Source organism: Takifugu flavidus, chromosome 5, assembly GCF_003711565.1.
Source record: "Takifugu flavidus isolate HTHZ2018 chromosome 5, ASM371156v2, whole genome shotgun sequence".
Taxonomy (NCBI): domain Eukaryota; kingdom Metazoa; phylum Chordata; class Actinopteri; order Tetraodontiformes; family Tetraodontidae; genus Takifugu; species Takifugu flavidus.
This window is the reverse complement of record NC_079524.1, coordinates 13,583,020-13,597,215: the sequence shown is the minus strand read 5'-3', so window position 1 is coordinate 13,597,215 and position 14,196 is coordinate 13,583,020. Positions and strand designations below refer to the sequence as shown.

At 45.6% G+C, this 14,196-nt stretch overlaps 2 protein-coding genes and 3 long non-coding RNA genes across 10 annotated transcripts; 2 read left to right on the top strand and 3 right to left on the bottom strand.

Moving 5' to 3' along the window:
- Positions 1-103: 103 nt before the first annotated feature.
- Positions 104-1,899, bottom strand: gstt2 (glutathione S-transferase theta 2). Of its 2 annotated transcripts, none has more exons than XM_057033193.1 (5): positions 1,665-1,899; positions 1,155-1,242; positions 732-882; positions 476-652; positions 104-428 (listed from the first exon to the last, which is right to left on the bottom strand). In XM_057033193.1, exons 1-5 carry the CDS (start codon positions 1,786-1,788, stop codon positions 255-257), a joined length of 714 nt encoding a protein of 237 aa, XP_056889173.1. In that variant the 5' UTR covers positions 1,789-1,899; the 3' UTR covers positions 104-254. The 2 variants fall into 2 exon arrangements, with proteins under 2 accessions (XP_056889173.1, XP_056889174.1); XM_057033194.1 differs by having other exon boundaries at positions 104-401; positions 1,665-1,897.
- A 172-nt stretch (positions 1,900-2,071) lies between these two features.
- On the bottom strand, positions 2,072-3,856 carry LOC130525898 (uncharacterized). The gene is made up of 2 exons (XR_008950609.1): positions 2,436-3,856; positions 2,072-2,359 (listed from the first exon to the last, which is right to left on the bottom strand). It is a non-coding gene; the product is annotated as an uncharacterized LOC130525898 (long non-coding RNA).
- An 88-nt stretch (positions 3,857-3,944) lies between these two features.
- LOC130525899 (uncharacterized) lies at positions 3,945-8,300 on the top strand. The gene is made up of 2 exons (XR_008950610.1): positions 3,945-5,692; positions 5,837-8,300. It is a non-coding gene; the product is annotated as an uncharacterized LOC130525899 (long non-coding RNA).
- Positions 4,210-13,525, bottom strand: LOC130525890 (bromodomain-containing protein 3-like). 5 transcript variants are annotated; one of them, XM_057033156.1, is made up of 12 exons: positions 13,369-13,525; positions 11,786-12,050; positions 11,410-11,521; positions 11,205-11,342; positions 9,093-9,240; positions 8,809-8,978; positions 8,329-8,709; positions 7,130-7,258; positions 6,876-7,058; positions 6,536-6,756; positions 6,163-6,461; positions 4,210-5,967 (listed from the first exon to the last, which is right to left on the bottom strand). In XM_057033156.1, the coding sequence occupies exons 2-12, from the start codon at positions 11,875-11,877 to the stop codon at positions 5,849-5,851; spliced, it is 1,992 nt and encodes a 663-aa protein (XP_056889136.1). In that variant the 5' UTR covers positions 11,878-12,050; positions 13,369-13,525; the 3' UTR covers positions 4,210-5,848. The 5 variants fall into 5 exon arrangements, with proteins under 5 accessions (XP_056889136.1, XP_056889140.1, XP_056889138.1 ...); XM_057033160.1 differs by having other exon boundaries at positions 8,329-8,706; XM_057033158.1 differs by having other exon boundaries at positions 11,786-11,926; positions 13,369-13,504.
- On the top strand, positions 9,149-10,534 carry LOC130525901 (uncharacterized). Its single transcript, XR_008950612.1, has 2 exons — positions 9,149-9,283; positions 9,505-10,534. It is a non-coding gene; the product is annotated as an uncharacterized LOC130525901 (long non-coding RNA).
- Positions 13,526-14,196: the final 671 nt, after the last annotated feature.

Below are 14,196 nucleotides of genomic sequence, written 5' to 3'. Positions count from 1 at the left end.
TTTTTTTAGGCCAAGAAATCATCAGAAATTACATCACTAACAATTTAGACTTTTTTCTTTGAGGAACAAAAAAATTTTTAAGTCACTGAAACAGAGCTAGAAGAAAAGTCCAACAGTTTCCATTTTATTCAATTAGAGATCAACAAATGTCACCGTATGGGCTGTCGTGTCATTCCTTCAGTTGAAGGAGTGGATGGAGAACTGGCTGGCTCCTCCAAAAAGGCTGCAGATGTCCTCCAAGCACACTGAAGATATCACAGTTTGGCCCTGTGACGGTCTCGGATGGTGAAGAGGATGGCATGAGCCTGATGGAAGGAGTCACCGACAGCTGCCTGTACTCTGCTCCTCCAGCGCTGCAGCTGCGGATGCTTCAGCAGGACATCACGGCCGCTGGCTGCTGGCTGTGAACACGTGTACACAACCGATCCCTGATCTGCAGTCAGAAGCCTCATGTTATCCAAACACAGCCTCTCACCTGCATGAGCTCACAGACTGCCAGCAGGTCCGCCACAGTGATGTCATCACCACACAGGAATGGCTGCCTGCGCAGAAACATGGATTCCAGTTTGTCCAGAGTGTCGTCCAGCTGAGCCAGAGCGCCATCCAGAACCACCTGGTCCACCTGCGAGCTGGTCTGGATTGGGACCAGTACCTGAGGCAGGCAGGGCCACAAAGTATCAGCTAAGCGCTGCTACCAGACCAGTCTAACCTATGAAAAAAGTTGTGTGTACCTCAAGGATAAAGACTTCAGCTGCGTGTGGGCGGGTGTTGGTGTGATGCCACGCCGTGTATTCGTCCACTCTGGCTCGTCTTTCTGGTTGCCATGGATACCAGTGCTCTGGGATGTCATACTTGCTTGCCAGGTACTTCAAGATGGCGTCACTGCAGGACACAAAAGTCACACGTGTGAAAATTTCTAATTTCTAAGGACTTGATTTTCCAGCTGGTCTGACTGTCCTTCATGATTCAGATAGACACCCAAAGTAGTAACAAGGTCACATATATTTTAATTGAATTTAGAGCTGCAAGAGTTAAGACTTGAAATAAGTCTGAGAACTCCAGGACATGTCTAAAATGAGAATAGACTATTGACCAGGACGATTCTTCTCTGAACAGTAACTTGATGCCCCACCAACAGGAGTGTGTGTGCATACCTTTCTGTTAGTGTGAAACTGTTGTCCACCATCACAGGAACTTTCTTCATGGGGTTCAGTTTTGTAAATTCTGCTGTTCTGTTTTCTCCTGCACACAAACCAAAATGATCTGAACACCTGAGATCTTTCCACAGAAAGACGTCACCGCGACAGTCTCGGCCAATCAGAGGACTCTAACTCACAGGGCCCGTAACCATTGGATGATCGTGCTTTCAATCAAAGACCTATAAACACAAGCACATCCACATTTCAGCACCCACTAACATTGGTAGTATAATGAATGCTATGAAGCCAGATGACTCTGCCCCTTTAATCAGTACAATTCCATTATGTCACATTACTGTGACCCTTCTTGTGTTTTCATTTATGCTAAATAGAAAAATGAATGTAGGGAATGTGTGAACTGTTACTGTTTAGGCTGTCAACCCCAGCGAAGGGTCAAAAGTCAGGACGAAACCAATACAAAGGTTCAAGGTCTACGCTAACGCGGTTAGTGACGCTGGTGCTAACCTTTCCTCAGAGCCACAGTTTGGACTTTGTGCGGGATTCTGTTGCAGGTGAGCAGAATGTGGACCGCTCGGCATGGCTGCGACAGAAGATCCAAGTACACCTCTAACGATCGTACAGTTGCCATGAAGACCGGATCCGTCACCAAGCAGCAAAGAATCAGCGCTGTGGTGACAGCGATACGATCTGACAGTTCGCCCCTGCTGATCAGCTTCCGCTTCTTCTTCTTCTTCTTTATAGAGGCATCCGGACCGTCATTGCCTTCTGCTGGTCAGTGTCGATATATATCTATATATAATTTTAACTTTTTAAATCGTTGACAAACTTGATTTCTGATTATTCAAATTAATTTATGTCAAACACGGTTTTGTTTCTTTGTAAGATAACATGACAACATATAACATATGTAAGCTTCATGTGGAACACTTTCCCCGTAAAAACCAGAAACTGTTTTTTCTCTTTTAGAACATATTTTTTGTTGTACGTCGTTTTATTGGACTTTGTGCTGTCTGTTGCTGATTTGCCCAAACTAGAATTTAAAATGGTAGACTGCCTTCTCCGGGTCGGGGAGGAGGTCCTGTCTCAGGTGGAGGAGTTCAAGTATCTCGGGATCTTGTTCACGGGTGAGGGTAGGATTGAACGGGAGAACGACAGGCGGTTCGGAGCGGCGTCAGCAGTGATGTGGGCGCTTAACCGATCTGTCATGGGGAAGAAGGAGCTGAGTCGGAAGGCGAAGCTCTCGGTTTACCGGCCGATTTACGTTCCAATCCTCACCTATGGCCATCAACGTTGGGCGGTGACCGAAAGAACGAGATCTCGGATACAAGCGGCCGAAATGAGTCTCCTCCGCAGGGTGGCCGGGCTCAACCTTAGCGATAGGGTGAGAAGCTCGGACATCCGAGAGGAGCTGGGAGTAGAACCGCTGCTTCTCCACATCGAGAGGAGTCAACTGGGGTGGCTCGGGCATCTGGCCAGGATGCCTTCCGGACGCCTCCCGTTAGAGGTGTTCCGGACATGTCCCACCAGGAGGAGGCCTCGTGGCCGGCCCAGGACTAGGTGGAGGGATTACGTACATCTCTCGGCTTGGGAGCGGCTGGGGGTCTCGAAACGAAACAATTTAAAATTAGACACTATGGCTGAACCGATTTACATTCTTGTTTATTGTTCAGAATTCTCCCTGTATAAAATAAATTATAATTATAATAAATATAACTTTAAGAAACATTACTGGGAAATGTGACTTTATAGAATACATACATTTTTATGATGAATTAAATAATTACAAAAACATATCAGCAGCAAACTGAAGAAATGAACTGATAAGCGTGCTCAAACGCCAGGTTGCTTATTTCTTGTAAAAGTCCAAAACAAGCACATCTGGACTAATTGAACCTATGAAGTGGACCATACACACAGTCCACAGCAACAATCCCCGACGGAACCTTTGTTCTGCGGCTTGTGTTGCTCCACGGACTAGATCGCAGACGCACCGTTGCTATTGGGCGTAACTATGCTGTTTATGCTTTAAAATCAGTGTAAGTATAATTTTCTGAGTGATAGTACCGTTTTGTGGGATCCTTATTACGTTGTAGATTTGTACATTTCTGTCGGTTGAATTTAGGCGTCAGAGACTCGGAGCCGGCGGGATTATATCATTAAAAAGTGCGCTGGTCAGCAAATAGCTGCCAAGCGGCTTAATGCAGTTCGCTTCGTTTGTTTGGACCCAACATTAAAAAGCAGACTACGGAAGCCGACAAGTCCGTGGCTGGGCCCAATCGTGAGTAGTGCCACGTGTGGTGTGTTTAAATGCGATTTGGAGGAGTTAAAAACGATTCCAGTCAGACAACGTTAAAACAAACTCATATGGTTCCCTTCAATCGGGTTCTGCGGTGATGGACCATTAGCTGCTCCGTGAGTCGTTAACCATGACGGAAAATGACCTATATCCAAGATCGTCCGTACTGGGCCGGGCTGAGTTCCTGGACCGCCTCCGACATGTCTAGAGAAGCTCTAGCTGCCGAGGGCCCATTGGTTTCTTCTCTCAACCGACCAGGCCTGGCAGAGAAGGCCTTGTCGGAGACTTTTGCTCGGCTGCGGTACCGTGACACGTCCTTGCTGATCTGGCAGCAACAACAGCAGCTGATGCTGGTGTCACCACCCTCCACCTATCTGAACAGGAGCCAGTCTGCCTGGTACAGTAGCTTTGGAAACCAGGCTGTGCTGGTCCAGGACAAGAGGTGTCTTCGGGGCATGGATGGCCAGTCCAGAATCTGCAGGATCATGTAGTTTGGATCTATGAACTGTGGGAGGCCATGATGTCCCCCATTTATCTTCTAGCCATTCAGTTTCACTGACATGTAAAACAACATTTAGGGTGTGATCGGAGAACGTCACACACTGCAAGCCTCCAGCAGAACAACAGCAGAACCGTGCAAGGGAAAAGTTTGAAATATGACTGAACTGCTGCTGTTGTCACACTAAAACAGAACATGTGCTGGGGTTCTGCTCGCCTTGGGATGAGCAGACACAAAAGATTCCTAAAATGCCATTAGCTCAATTTATGTTTATTTATGAAAACAAAGGAGCTCAGAAAATAAGGATCCCATATCAGTAATTACATCAAATAATTCACTTGTTGGTTTTCTCGTTGGTTCGTCCTCTCTCGGTCTCTCAGAGTTCAATCTAAACATCAGACAGCTACGATAACAGCTACCATACAGTGCTCAAACATAAGGAAGAAAGAACATACGGCCGGAGTGCATGCAAATACATAAAATCACTTTTCATTTTACTTATTAAAATACAAAAATTAACTATTAGCATTAAAGAGTGACCAACTAAAAACAGGGAGTTACCATAGCAACGAGCTATCCAACAGTGTCACACCAGGATTGATTCTTTAAAATAACTGGGCCAAATCTGTCAAAATAAAAGATGTGCTTTTAATGTGGCACTTTAAAACACATTCTACCCAATAAACCATCTCCATGGCAACAGCATAAGAAGCCTCACCCATGGAAACATTCATAACCAAATATTTGGGACAGGAAGTAGGCTGGCAGCCATCTTTGTTTGGACTGCTGTTAAAAATGAGGCTGCACTAGCAAGACCTGGGTCAAACTAACATTGGAGGAACCAACTCTGGTGTCCCAACAGGAAGAAGCTTCTCTGTTGGCCAGTTTTTAAAATGAAAGTTAATGTCTGTTAAAGACAAGTTTATAAAACAGAATTATCACAAAACACGATGACGATCTGATGTATGGAAGATTTTCTTTTAACTTTGGATGTTGTTCCAGCAAATATTCCTCCGTTTGGTTGCATCTGAGCTTAGATGGGATAATAAACATTTTTATATAGAGAACCTTATAAAGACAAGTTCAGCACACGACCTGAAGAAAGAAAAAAATAAATGTAGTGTTAAAAAGGTTGGATGAGCTCTGCTGATGGTTCCTCGCAAGCTGGGTGAGCTCCAGATCAGCAGAAGATTCTTCTGAGGGTTCAACCCAGCAACAACCACCAAACGTCTGCAGCAACACAGTGCTTGGGGTGAAAAGGTCACAAGATTCCAGCACCCCAGTTTTTCTGCAGCACAAGAGCTGGTGCAGACGTTTGACACGGCTCACTGTCGCTCCAAGCATTGGCAGTGAAACCGCAACCACCAGGACAACAGGGGAACTCCCGCTCCACAAAAGGGATCACTGCAGAACAAAATCAATCGATGGTTGATGACCTGATTTTGGATGGCTTCCTCACACAACGGTCAGTCTCTGGAACCGAGTTTTCCTTTCAGACATCACAGAAAACTCCACCAAGATCTCCTCTCCCTCCTCCCAAGATGCTATACAGATGGATCTGGAATGTTTAAGAGGTCAGGTGTCACAGCCAGCTGGCCAATGAGGAGGAAGAGAAGACAGGAAGGTGTGGCACAGAGACAGACCAGACTGCCACCTCCCCTCTTCTTCTGGGGTTTAAAGATTTCTTCTCTCCTTCTGGTCCGCCAGGGAAAAAAAGACACTAGGATCTAAAAACAGGTCAGCGTATTTACATACAGTTCCAGGGTGTGTGTGTGTGTGTCTGTGTCTGTGTGTGAGACTTTCAATGTGTTAAGAAGTTCAGAGTGTATATCTGTCCTGTGTTACTGTGTGTGTTTTCAGTAACATGGATTTGTTTCTCAGTCGTGTGTATGTTCAGTCTGTGTCGGAGGAAGAGGATGTTCCTGTTGAGGAGCTGTCATCAGAGGAAGATGAGGAGCTGCCACTCAAACGACTAGCCCCGCCTCCAGCTGCCCCACCTCCAGCTGCCTTTTCTGGAGAGAGAAGGAGATGATTGACATCCGCATCATTAGGCCCGACAATAATAATCAAGTCTGAACCAACTACTGCCCAAACAGAACCTGTGGTGGAACCACATGTGAAAGCATCTTTAGGAGAACAGAACCAATCATCAGGAAGTCAAACCTGAAGAATCATCTGTCGTGGAGCAGCTCTGACAATGAACTTACGCAGTAGCTTCCTCTGTTTCTTCTGCAGGCAGGACTTGACGTAACGCTCCAGCTCTCGAAGTGTGGAGGGTTTCAGGGTTTCAAAGTCGATCTCGATCTCGTCAGGGTTGGAGTCCCTCAACGAGGGTTCTCTGGTCTGGATAATGTGGACCACCCGGCCCAGCTTTTCTCCCGGCAGCCGGTTAATGTCCAGACTCAGCTGCCGTTTCTCGTCATACGACATGGGCAAGGCCGACTCCTCGCCATCGTCTCCATTTGTCGAACCACTGACAGATGTCTTGCTGCTCTTCTTCGGTTGTCTACAAACACTGATTGATCAGACTTGCCACAAGCCTGGATTTAGTTTTATTGTGAAAGGAAAAGGAAGTCCTACCTGGTGGCAGTCACTGTACTGTTGGCTTTCCTGGCCGGTGGTTTCTTCTGATTGGCTGGTTTGGGCTGCTGGGCCGTGGTCTTGGGCTTCTTCTCCTCCTCCATCTTGGCCTTGTTGCCCTTGTCTTTCTTCTTTTCCTTGTCTTTCTTCTCTTTCTTCTTCTTTGGTTTACTGACTGGAGCCTGGGACAGGACAGCCAGCTGCTCATGTACCGCCTTCAACTGGTGGAATAAACCCGTCACCGAGTCATTTATAATCAATAATTTCACTTAATAACTGATCAGAAGACTAAAAGAGAAAACTGAGGGTGTTCTGGACCTGACTGGTCAGCAGCACCCACCTGTTCCTGCAGCTCTGCCAGCCGGGTGGCACGCTCCTCCTCTGAATCAGATGACTCGTCGGAGGAGGAGTTGTTGCTGCTGTCGGAGGAGGCAGTGCTTTTACTGACCAACGGTGTCGTGGACGGTATGGACGCCTCCAGGCCCTCGTCAGGGATCTTTGCAAAGCGCATCTCAAACACGTCCTGTGCAGACAGACCATCAGCCACTGAGCAGATGTTCGAAAGAGCCCAGAGCTTCTGTGGAGTGCACGTACCTGCAGCTTGCGGGCCATGGCCACCACCTCATGGTCTGGAGGGTTATACTTGTAACAGTTGGAGAACATTAACCTGACATCAGTAGCAAAGCTCTGAGGCTCGTTATATTCTCCTTTATCCATCTTTTTCTGTTTGGGAAGCAGAAGTCAGAGTCAGTGTGATGCTCCTTTCAATGGCCACTGAGCTAACCTGCTGGCTGATCACTGGAGAGAAAACCCAATCAAAGTTTTTTTTTTGCTCACAACCAACCAAGACACCGCTCTTGTGTGCTGGGATCAGCCACACCTGGATGTTCTCCATGCGCCCAAGGAAACACATTTTTATGTCAGGTTGGATCTTAAATCCAATGTAAACATTTTATACTTCATTTTAAAATTCAAAGACACAGGAGCTACATCCACAAGCACAGATGTTTTTTTGCTGGTACAAATACATAATTACGTGACTGAAGTCTAAAGCTCTTTCCTGTAATTTTCAAAATAAAACACACTGCAGCTTGATAACAGCAATGACATTTTAAATGATGTATACAGTTCTGGTTGTTGAATCATAGCAACTGGACTGTTTGAGTTGCTTGAAGATGTTTCACCTCTCACCAAAGAGGTTTCATCAGTTCTAACTCACTGGGAGTTCTAAACTCAAACAATCCAGTTGCTAAGATTCAACTACCAGAATTACCATGACCTGAATGATTGAGAACCTTCACAGCGATGTATACATTTGTTCTCGTCCACCTTGACAGCCGGAGCTTGTTTACCTGTTACACACCTTTTCCTGCAGGTTTTACCACCTCTGGCAGGACAAAAGGCAACCCAAATCATGCTGTTGCCAGTGTAGCCAGAAGAAGGCAACAGCATCAGTATGGCTGATGGTTACAGTAATTGTAAAGAACAGCTGTCAGACTCTTGTGTTTGACTGACAGGTGTGGGGATGCTTTTAAAGATAAGAAGGATAGTAACAGGGTCCCCATCTACCAAAATGCATCTAAAAGCTCAGCTCAAGTACATATATGAAATCTTTAATGCAGTCCAACTTGTTCCGAGTCCACACAAATGTATACCTCAGACATGATGGATCGATTTTGTCTTTAATGGCTTTTCTTTAGCGTAAAACTTGTTTCAATCTTTCATAGATCACCTAAAAATAAACAAGGCTCACTTGCCAAAAAAAGTTGTTTGTGTGATGTCATGTTTATTACCCGGATGGTGCTGAGGTCCATGGGATGTTTGATGATGTCATGATAATCATGGAGCTCCAGCGCCTCAGCATCCACTGGTTTGTAGAAGGGCCAGGCGTAGGCAGCGTGCTTCTTTGACAACATCTCCTTGAGGATGGCGTCACAGTGTTTCATCTGCTCACCCAGCTTACTGGTCTTCCTCCCACCAGCACCCACCTCCCCTCCAGCCACCTCCTCACCCACCTCCCGTCGTGTTTTGGCAGGTCGGGCAGTGGCTTCACGGCGTGTTGAGCCCAGTTTGGCTGGTTTGGCATCCTGAGCAGATGGAGAGTCAGCTCGACCAGCAGAGATGGCTGATGTTGTTGGAGTGGTGGTGTCCGCTTTCCTCTTCACTCCTTTCTTCTGTTTCCAGCCAGACAGACATGAGGACAGACAGGCGTGAGAAAAAGCAGGACAGATAAAGCTAAGAGACATAGACGTGTCACAGCGAGCTTTCATCACCTTCACCACAGGCTGAGCAGACGGCATCATAGCTGCTGGAGGTTGTGGGGCTGATATGGGGGGGGTGGTCTGGACAGGTGTTGGCGTAGTCGAGATGACAGGCGTATGGGAGGGAGAAGGAGATGGGTAGGAGGGTGGGGACGAGGCCGAAGACTCCGCCTGCTGACTCACTGACGGATAGACAGAATTCTTTTAGAGCTGAATTTTACTGCTGACTCTACACATGTACGTAGAAGAAACAGACAGAACCAGACAGTGGTGGTTCAGTGGAGTGTGTGTAGCACCTGTAGTCCCAGCTGCTGGCTGTTTGCTCTTGTTCTTGCCTTTAGGAGCTGGTGGAAGCAAAGCAACTTCTTCCTGAGGCATCTGAGCAACTTTCTGCAGGAAGATTTTCTCCAGAGCCTGAGCCATGAGGACGATGTCATCTGTGGGCTGCACATGTGTGTGCGCGCAAACACAAACAGACAAAATTAAGGTGGGTGGCATTTCAGCATCATCATAAATAATCAAGTGACTTCAGCTCAGCATGAATATCAGAGTGAATGTATTTTAACTGCTACAGATGGATTTAGCCATCTGATGGAGGAGTCAGCTACTACCTGCAGACACAAAACACCCATTGCTACCCAAACATGTCCCAGTGAGGACAACTGTAGTGTTTAAGGAAACATTTGTTGCTGTTGTGTCTGATTGCAGACGCCAGCAGCAGTTGAAACATGGAGAGAGGGTCGACATTCTAGCAGGAGGAGCTGCAGCCACCTTCAGCTCTGGTTCATCATCAGCCCTGAACTGACATCACCATCTCCTGACTTATGGATCAAACACCTGGACTGGAGAGGGGCTGCAGAGCTGGATGGGAGATTCAAATATTTTAAAGGCAACCCTGCTGGAAGCTAACATGTTCATGTTAGTGATGCCCAGTAGTGATTGGAGCAGTAAAATATCAAGTGATTTGGGGGGGGAGTAAATCATTTAACCAATAAACCAATGAATACATATGATAAATTAATGAAAAGGAGGAAATTGTTTGCAGATCACCCAAACCCCTCCAAAGGCTGACTGCTAATCAGCAGCTAACAGCAGCTACCACATCCACCAGCATGGTCGCCTGTCTCAGGGGCGTGGTTTGGCTCGCCTTGGTTTGAAAAAGACTTGAGCTTTCAACAACACACTTTAAAATGGTCCAACACAAGAGAGATATCTCTCCAGGACAGGATTCAGTCTCCATCTACTCCTAAACGATAAGGGACACTCCTCTAAAGACTGCAAGGTTCATGTTTTGGTCAGAGAAGAAAGATGGTTGAAAGAGGAGCAACAGAAGCATCTTTGATAAACTGGGGAAACCTTCACTGGACAGAGGATGCTTAGACAACAGCTGCTGCTCCCAGTGCTGTACTGCGATCCCTCCCCAGGAAGACTGACAATGGTGGACACCCATCATCACATGACCATGACCTTTTAATAAAGCCGATTACCACCAACGACAGTTTCAGTAAACCAGTACACTGGTTTGGGTCCAAGTCTGGGATTCCACCAGTTAGTTTAGAAGTGAGCTGAAACAACTTTAAAAACTGCCAGAAGTCAAGGTGAATTCTCTAGAGCCAAGAAAAGCTCTTCTAGCTCAGAAGCGTGCTTATTACCGTACTGTATGAATATGAAGTTGTGGCAGCTATTGCTGCTAATGCTACAACAATAACACAGAATAAAACAAGTGTATCTGAAAGGTGTTGGTTTACGGAGGACTGTCGTGAACTAATCACTTCCTGTTATTGGCCAAAAGAAGCAGAAAATTATCAGTAGAACTTTTTATAACTTGCAACACTAGCACACATAGACCACAGTAACCCTGTGAGGGTTCTGTTCCACAGGTTTAATCCCGGCCCGCCTTCAGAGCCTCAGCATACAGTAGCTCTTCCCCAGGGAGGCCGGTGAGCAAAGCAATGTGGGGTCAGTAAGGGTACATTTCACCTACTCTCTGGTAGCACTGCTTAAAGTGGGAGAACTTTATGTCACTGACACCAACTTTAATAGCAACAGGAGAAGTGGAAGTACAACCAATCACAGATAAGCAAGCATGCTGCCACACATGACCCCAGATCATCTGGCCATCAGATGCAGGAGCATCATCCCTGATGGCTCGACTGGTATCCCATCTATGTACCCAGCATAGATGGGACATTCTAGGACCAACATGAAAGAGTCCTCCAAACGAGATGGAGGGAGCAAGGTGGGTCCTATGGGTAGAGAGGTTGGGGCAGACGGAATGACTCAGGCAGGCAAAGATAGGATCAGATGGGGGCAATCAGTCATCTACACCTATACCATTGTGTATAAGTGTGATTATACCATTGTGTGTTATGTGTACCTGGCTGAGGAGTGTGTACGATTGTGTGTACCTTGTTGTAGATGTAACAATTGGTGAACATTGTGTTGAAGTCCTGCATTGCCTCACTGGCACTCCAGTAATAATTGTTCTCCAGTCTTTTCTTAATGGTTCCCATGTCCATGGGGTTCTTGATCACCTTATGGTAGTCCTGTCAATGCAAACCAGTTAGTTTCAGCATGAAGACAGAAACAAGCTGTACGTCTTGTAGAACTCACAGCCAAGCACAGCTTGATGGCATCCACAGGCTGGTAGAACGGCCAAGCAAACTGGTGCTTCCAGAGCGTCTTCACCACCACATTCTGCATGTACTGCAACTGGTTTGTCTTTCTGAGGAACAGGAAGCACCGTGTCAGCATATAGATAACAGTAATTATAAATGTTAAAATAACTAGGAACTACATCAGAAGTCTGTAGTCTCAGAGCAGTTTTTGTGATGTCCTGCTCTTCTGCTGCTGCTCTGACATCATAGATATTAACACATTTGTGTTGATAACAGTCACAAAACTCACGTCCCAAAGTAAAACATCTTCCCACATCTGTAAAGTGCACTGCTGATGACGGGCCACTTACAGACTTTGTGGTGTTTCCTACCTGCCAGGCTTATTGGGGTTGCTCACTTCAGGTGGGGGTGGGTTGGTGAGGGGAGGGGGACTCGGAGGTGCAGCCTCAGGGGCGTCCGACATAGTGGACAGCACTAACCCAGCAATGCACAGTGGGATTGTGGTGTCTAGACTGAACGTGAAGAACAAATAATTTTGCGGCGTGTTTCTGTTCAAAGGAAAGTATCAGCGTTTACTTCAGGTCCTCCTGTGCTGCTTCTTCAGGTTGGTGAGGAGACAAACTCCCATCACATGACCTGGGAGAGAAGAGACACAATAGCATCACAGCCATTAGCATCGCCACCTTTCAATGCTAACACTTGTTTCTGCAATGGAGTTCACGTGTTCATAACTGAAACACCAGGTTAAGAATAAATCCATCACAAGTGTGTTTTCCCTTTAACAGCGAGCGAATGCTAACAAACAGCAGCAAAATCCGAAGAATACGCAGACTCAGGGGTAATGCTATGATAGATTATACGATTTATGGTTGTCATGCTCATCTTCATACGTGAGATAAATTCAAATAACAATTGTGTGATATATTTACAATACTGCAGACGTGATTTTGAATTTGAAGAATTGCCAAACGGTTTATACCATGCGAGTATGTTGCCAATACACTGACAGATGATTTAAAACGATTTTCACTTATTTCTGCAACATCTGACTGCTAAGCTCTCAGATCACTTCAATACTGCTTCGATAATCTAAACTTCTTATCCTCCTCGTCAGACCTTGAATAGTCGATTAATACTAATGATCACATTGATGGTTAAACGCCACCTCTTCCACTTTGAACTCTGATTACTTGATGTTGGTTTACTGCACACATTCGCATCGCCCCTGCCTCCACCACCGAGCAGCCTTTCCTTTACAGAAAAAAATGACTACACACACAAATTTACTGCGAGTAAAAAGCACCAGCCAAATCGGTCTCAACAGTCGAGATCACAGTCCTATCAACAGATGTCGGTGCCCCGCATGATCCTGCGAACCGCTCTGAACCAGAGCTAACGAACAAGCTAACTATTGACAGTCCAAAAACATGCAAAACGACAGCCAACAGCACTATCTGTAATCCATCCCAACTCTTTATGGATGAATTTAGATTAGAACGCACGCTAGTCACTTGGATCTTTCGGCAGGGACGAAGGCACATCAACGAAACATCCCATTTATCTCGCTTTAAAAGATGGCGGGCAAGCCAGGATAAAATATGAGCTAGCTGTCTGGCTAACATAGCAAGGCTACTTACCGAAGCCGTAACCTGTCAGCTTTAACGTTCACAAAGGTTGTTTGTTTTGAGTTTAAGATGAAGGCAACACCGTAACTTTTGGTGACCGAGAGAAGCGTAGAGACGCGACTGATGTGATAAACACATTAATCCTTGCAGATGTTGCCGCTTCGTGTTTAGCTAGCTAATGAGTCGTTAGCATGCTAGTTGAGCTTTGTCTGAAGGCGCCGAGCTTCCAGCAAGACTCCGACACACCGACAGACTCTGAACCCACCGGGGAGCCCTTTCGCAAAGTAATCTCCTGCTGCTCTAGATAGGGGTGAGAAAGACGTGTTTACCTGGTATTTCAGTCCCCTGGGACGTCTTGCTAAGGTCTCTGGTCACTTTTCAGGAAAAAAAATCTATTTAGCGAAGTAGCATAATAATGAGTTATCAGCTGTCTGTCGGTTGCGCCTGCGCACTGGCGAGCTGCGTCATGAATGTTGTTGTGTTGTGATTGGCTAGAATTTTGGCTGCGGCCCTCTGACTGCCTGAGGGAGAACAGTGTTTCTCTGCTGCCGAGCGCTATGATTGGACAGTGAAGGATTTTGGAGCGAAGCTATTGGTGGAAGCGCCCACAGAGCTATTGTAATTGGCAAATTAATTAAAACTACGTTTCCCAGTGTGCACAGTTGACCTTTCATGCGCATAGATGAAGTTTGTGGGAACATACTGATTTTAAAAAATATTGTAATTTTTTTTATTATTATTATTATTATTATTATTATTATTATTATTATTATTATTATTATTATTATTCATTAATTTAAACAATCACATTCTGGATGATTCCACAAGGCAAGGTGATGAAGGCACGTGAATTCATTAATTAATTACTCATTTTGACAGTGTTTCTTGATTGGAACTTTCAGTTTCTGACATAAATCAGTCTGTCCACATTTATGGAGACCTGCTAACAAGTTAAAAATGCTTTACGTGCATTGAAAAAGTCTGAATAATAACATCCAGGAAGCATTTTCCTCAATGCTGTGTTCTCGTCCAGCGAGAGATGACTAAGATGACTGACTCATGAACTGCAGTTTTCTGGTCTGTTCTAAGGAGAATCATATCTTATAGTTGTTTGTGAGAACATCTCTCAGCTGTAGAACATCAAGAATCAGATTAGA

Bases quoted from the DNA above. Each gene is read 5' to 3' on its own strand.
- gstt2 (XM_057033193.1), bottom strand. From the start codon at position 1,788: ATGGCAACTGTACGATCGTTAGAGGTGTACTTGGATCTTCTGTCGCAG. The intron at 1,243-1,664 runs GTTAGCACCAGC...GTTTGTGTGCAG, and splicing joins AACTGTGGCTCTGAGGAAAG to GAGAAAACAGAACAGCAGAA. The intron at 429-475 runs GTGAGAGGCTGT...ACTGCAGATCAG, and splicing joins CAGTCTGTGAGCTCATGCAG to GGATCGGTTGTGTACACGTG.
- LOC130525890 (XM_057033156.1), bottom strand. From the start codon at position 11,877: ATGTCGGACGCCCCTGAGGCTGCACCTCCGAGTCCCCCTCCCCTCACC. The intron at 7,259-8,328 runs GTAATAAACATG...CTTCCCAAACAG, and splicing joins TGGACCTCAGCACCATCCGG to AAAAAGATGGATAAAGGAGA. The intron at 5,968-6,162 runs GTAAGTTCATTG...TTCTCTCTCCAG, and splicing joins GAAACAGAGGAAGCTACTGC to AAAAGGCAGCTGGAGGTGGG.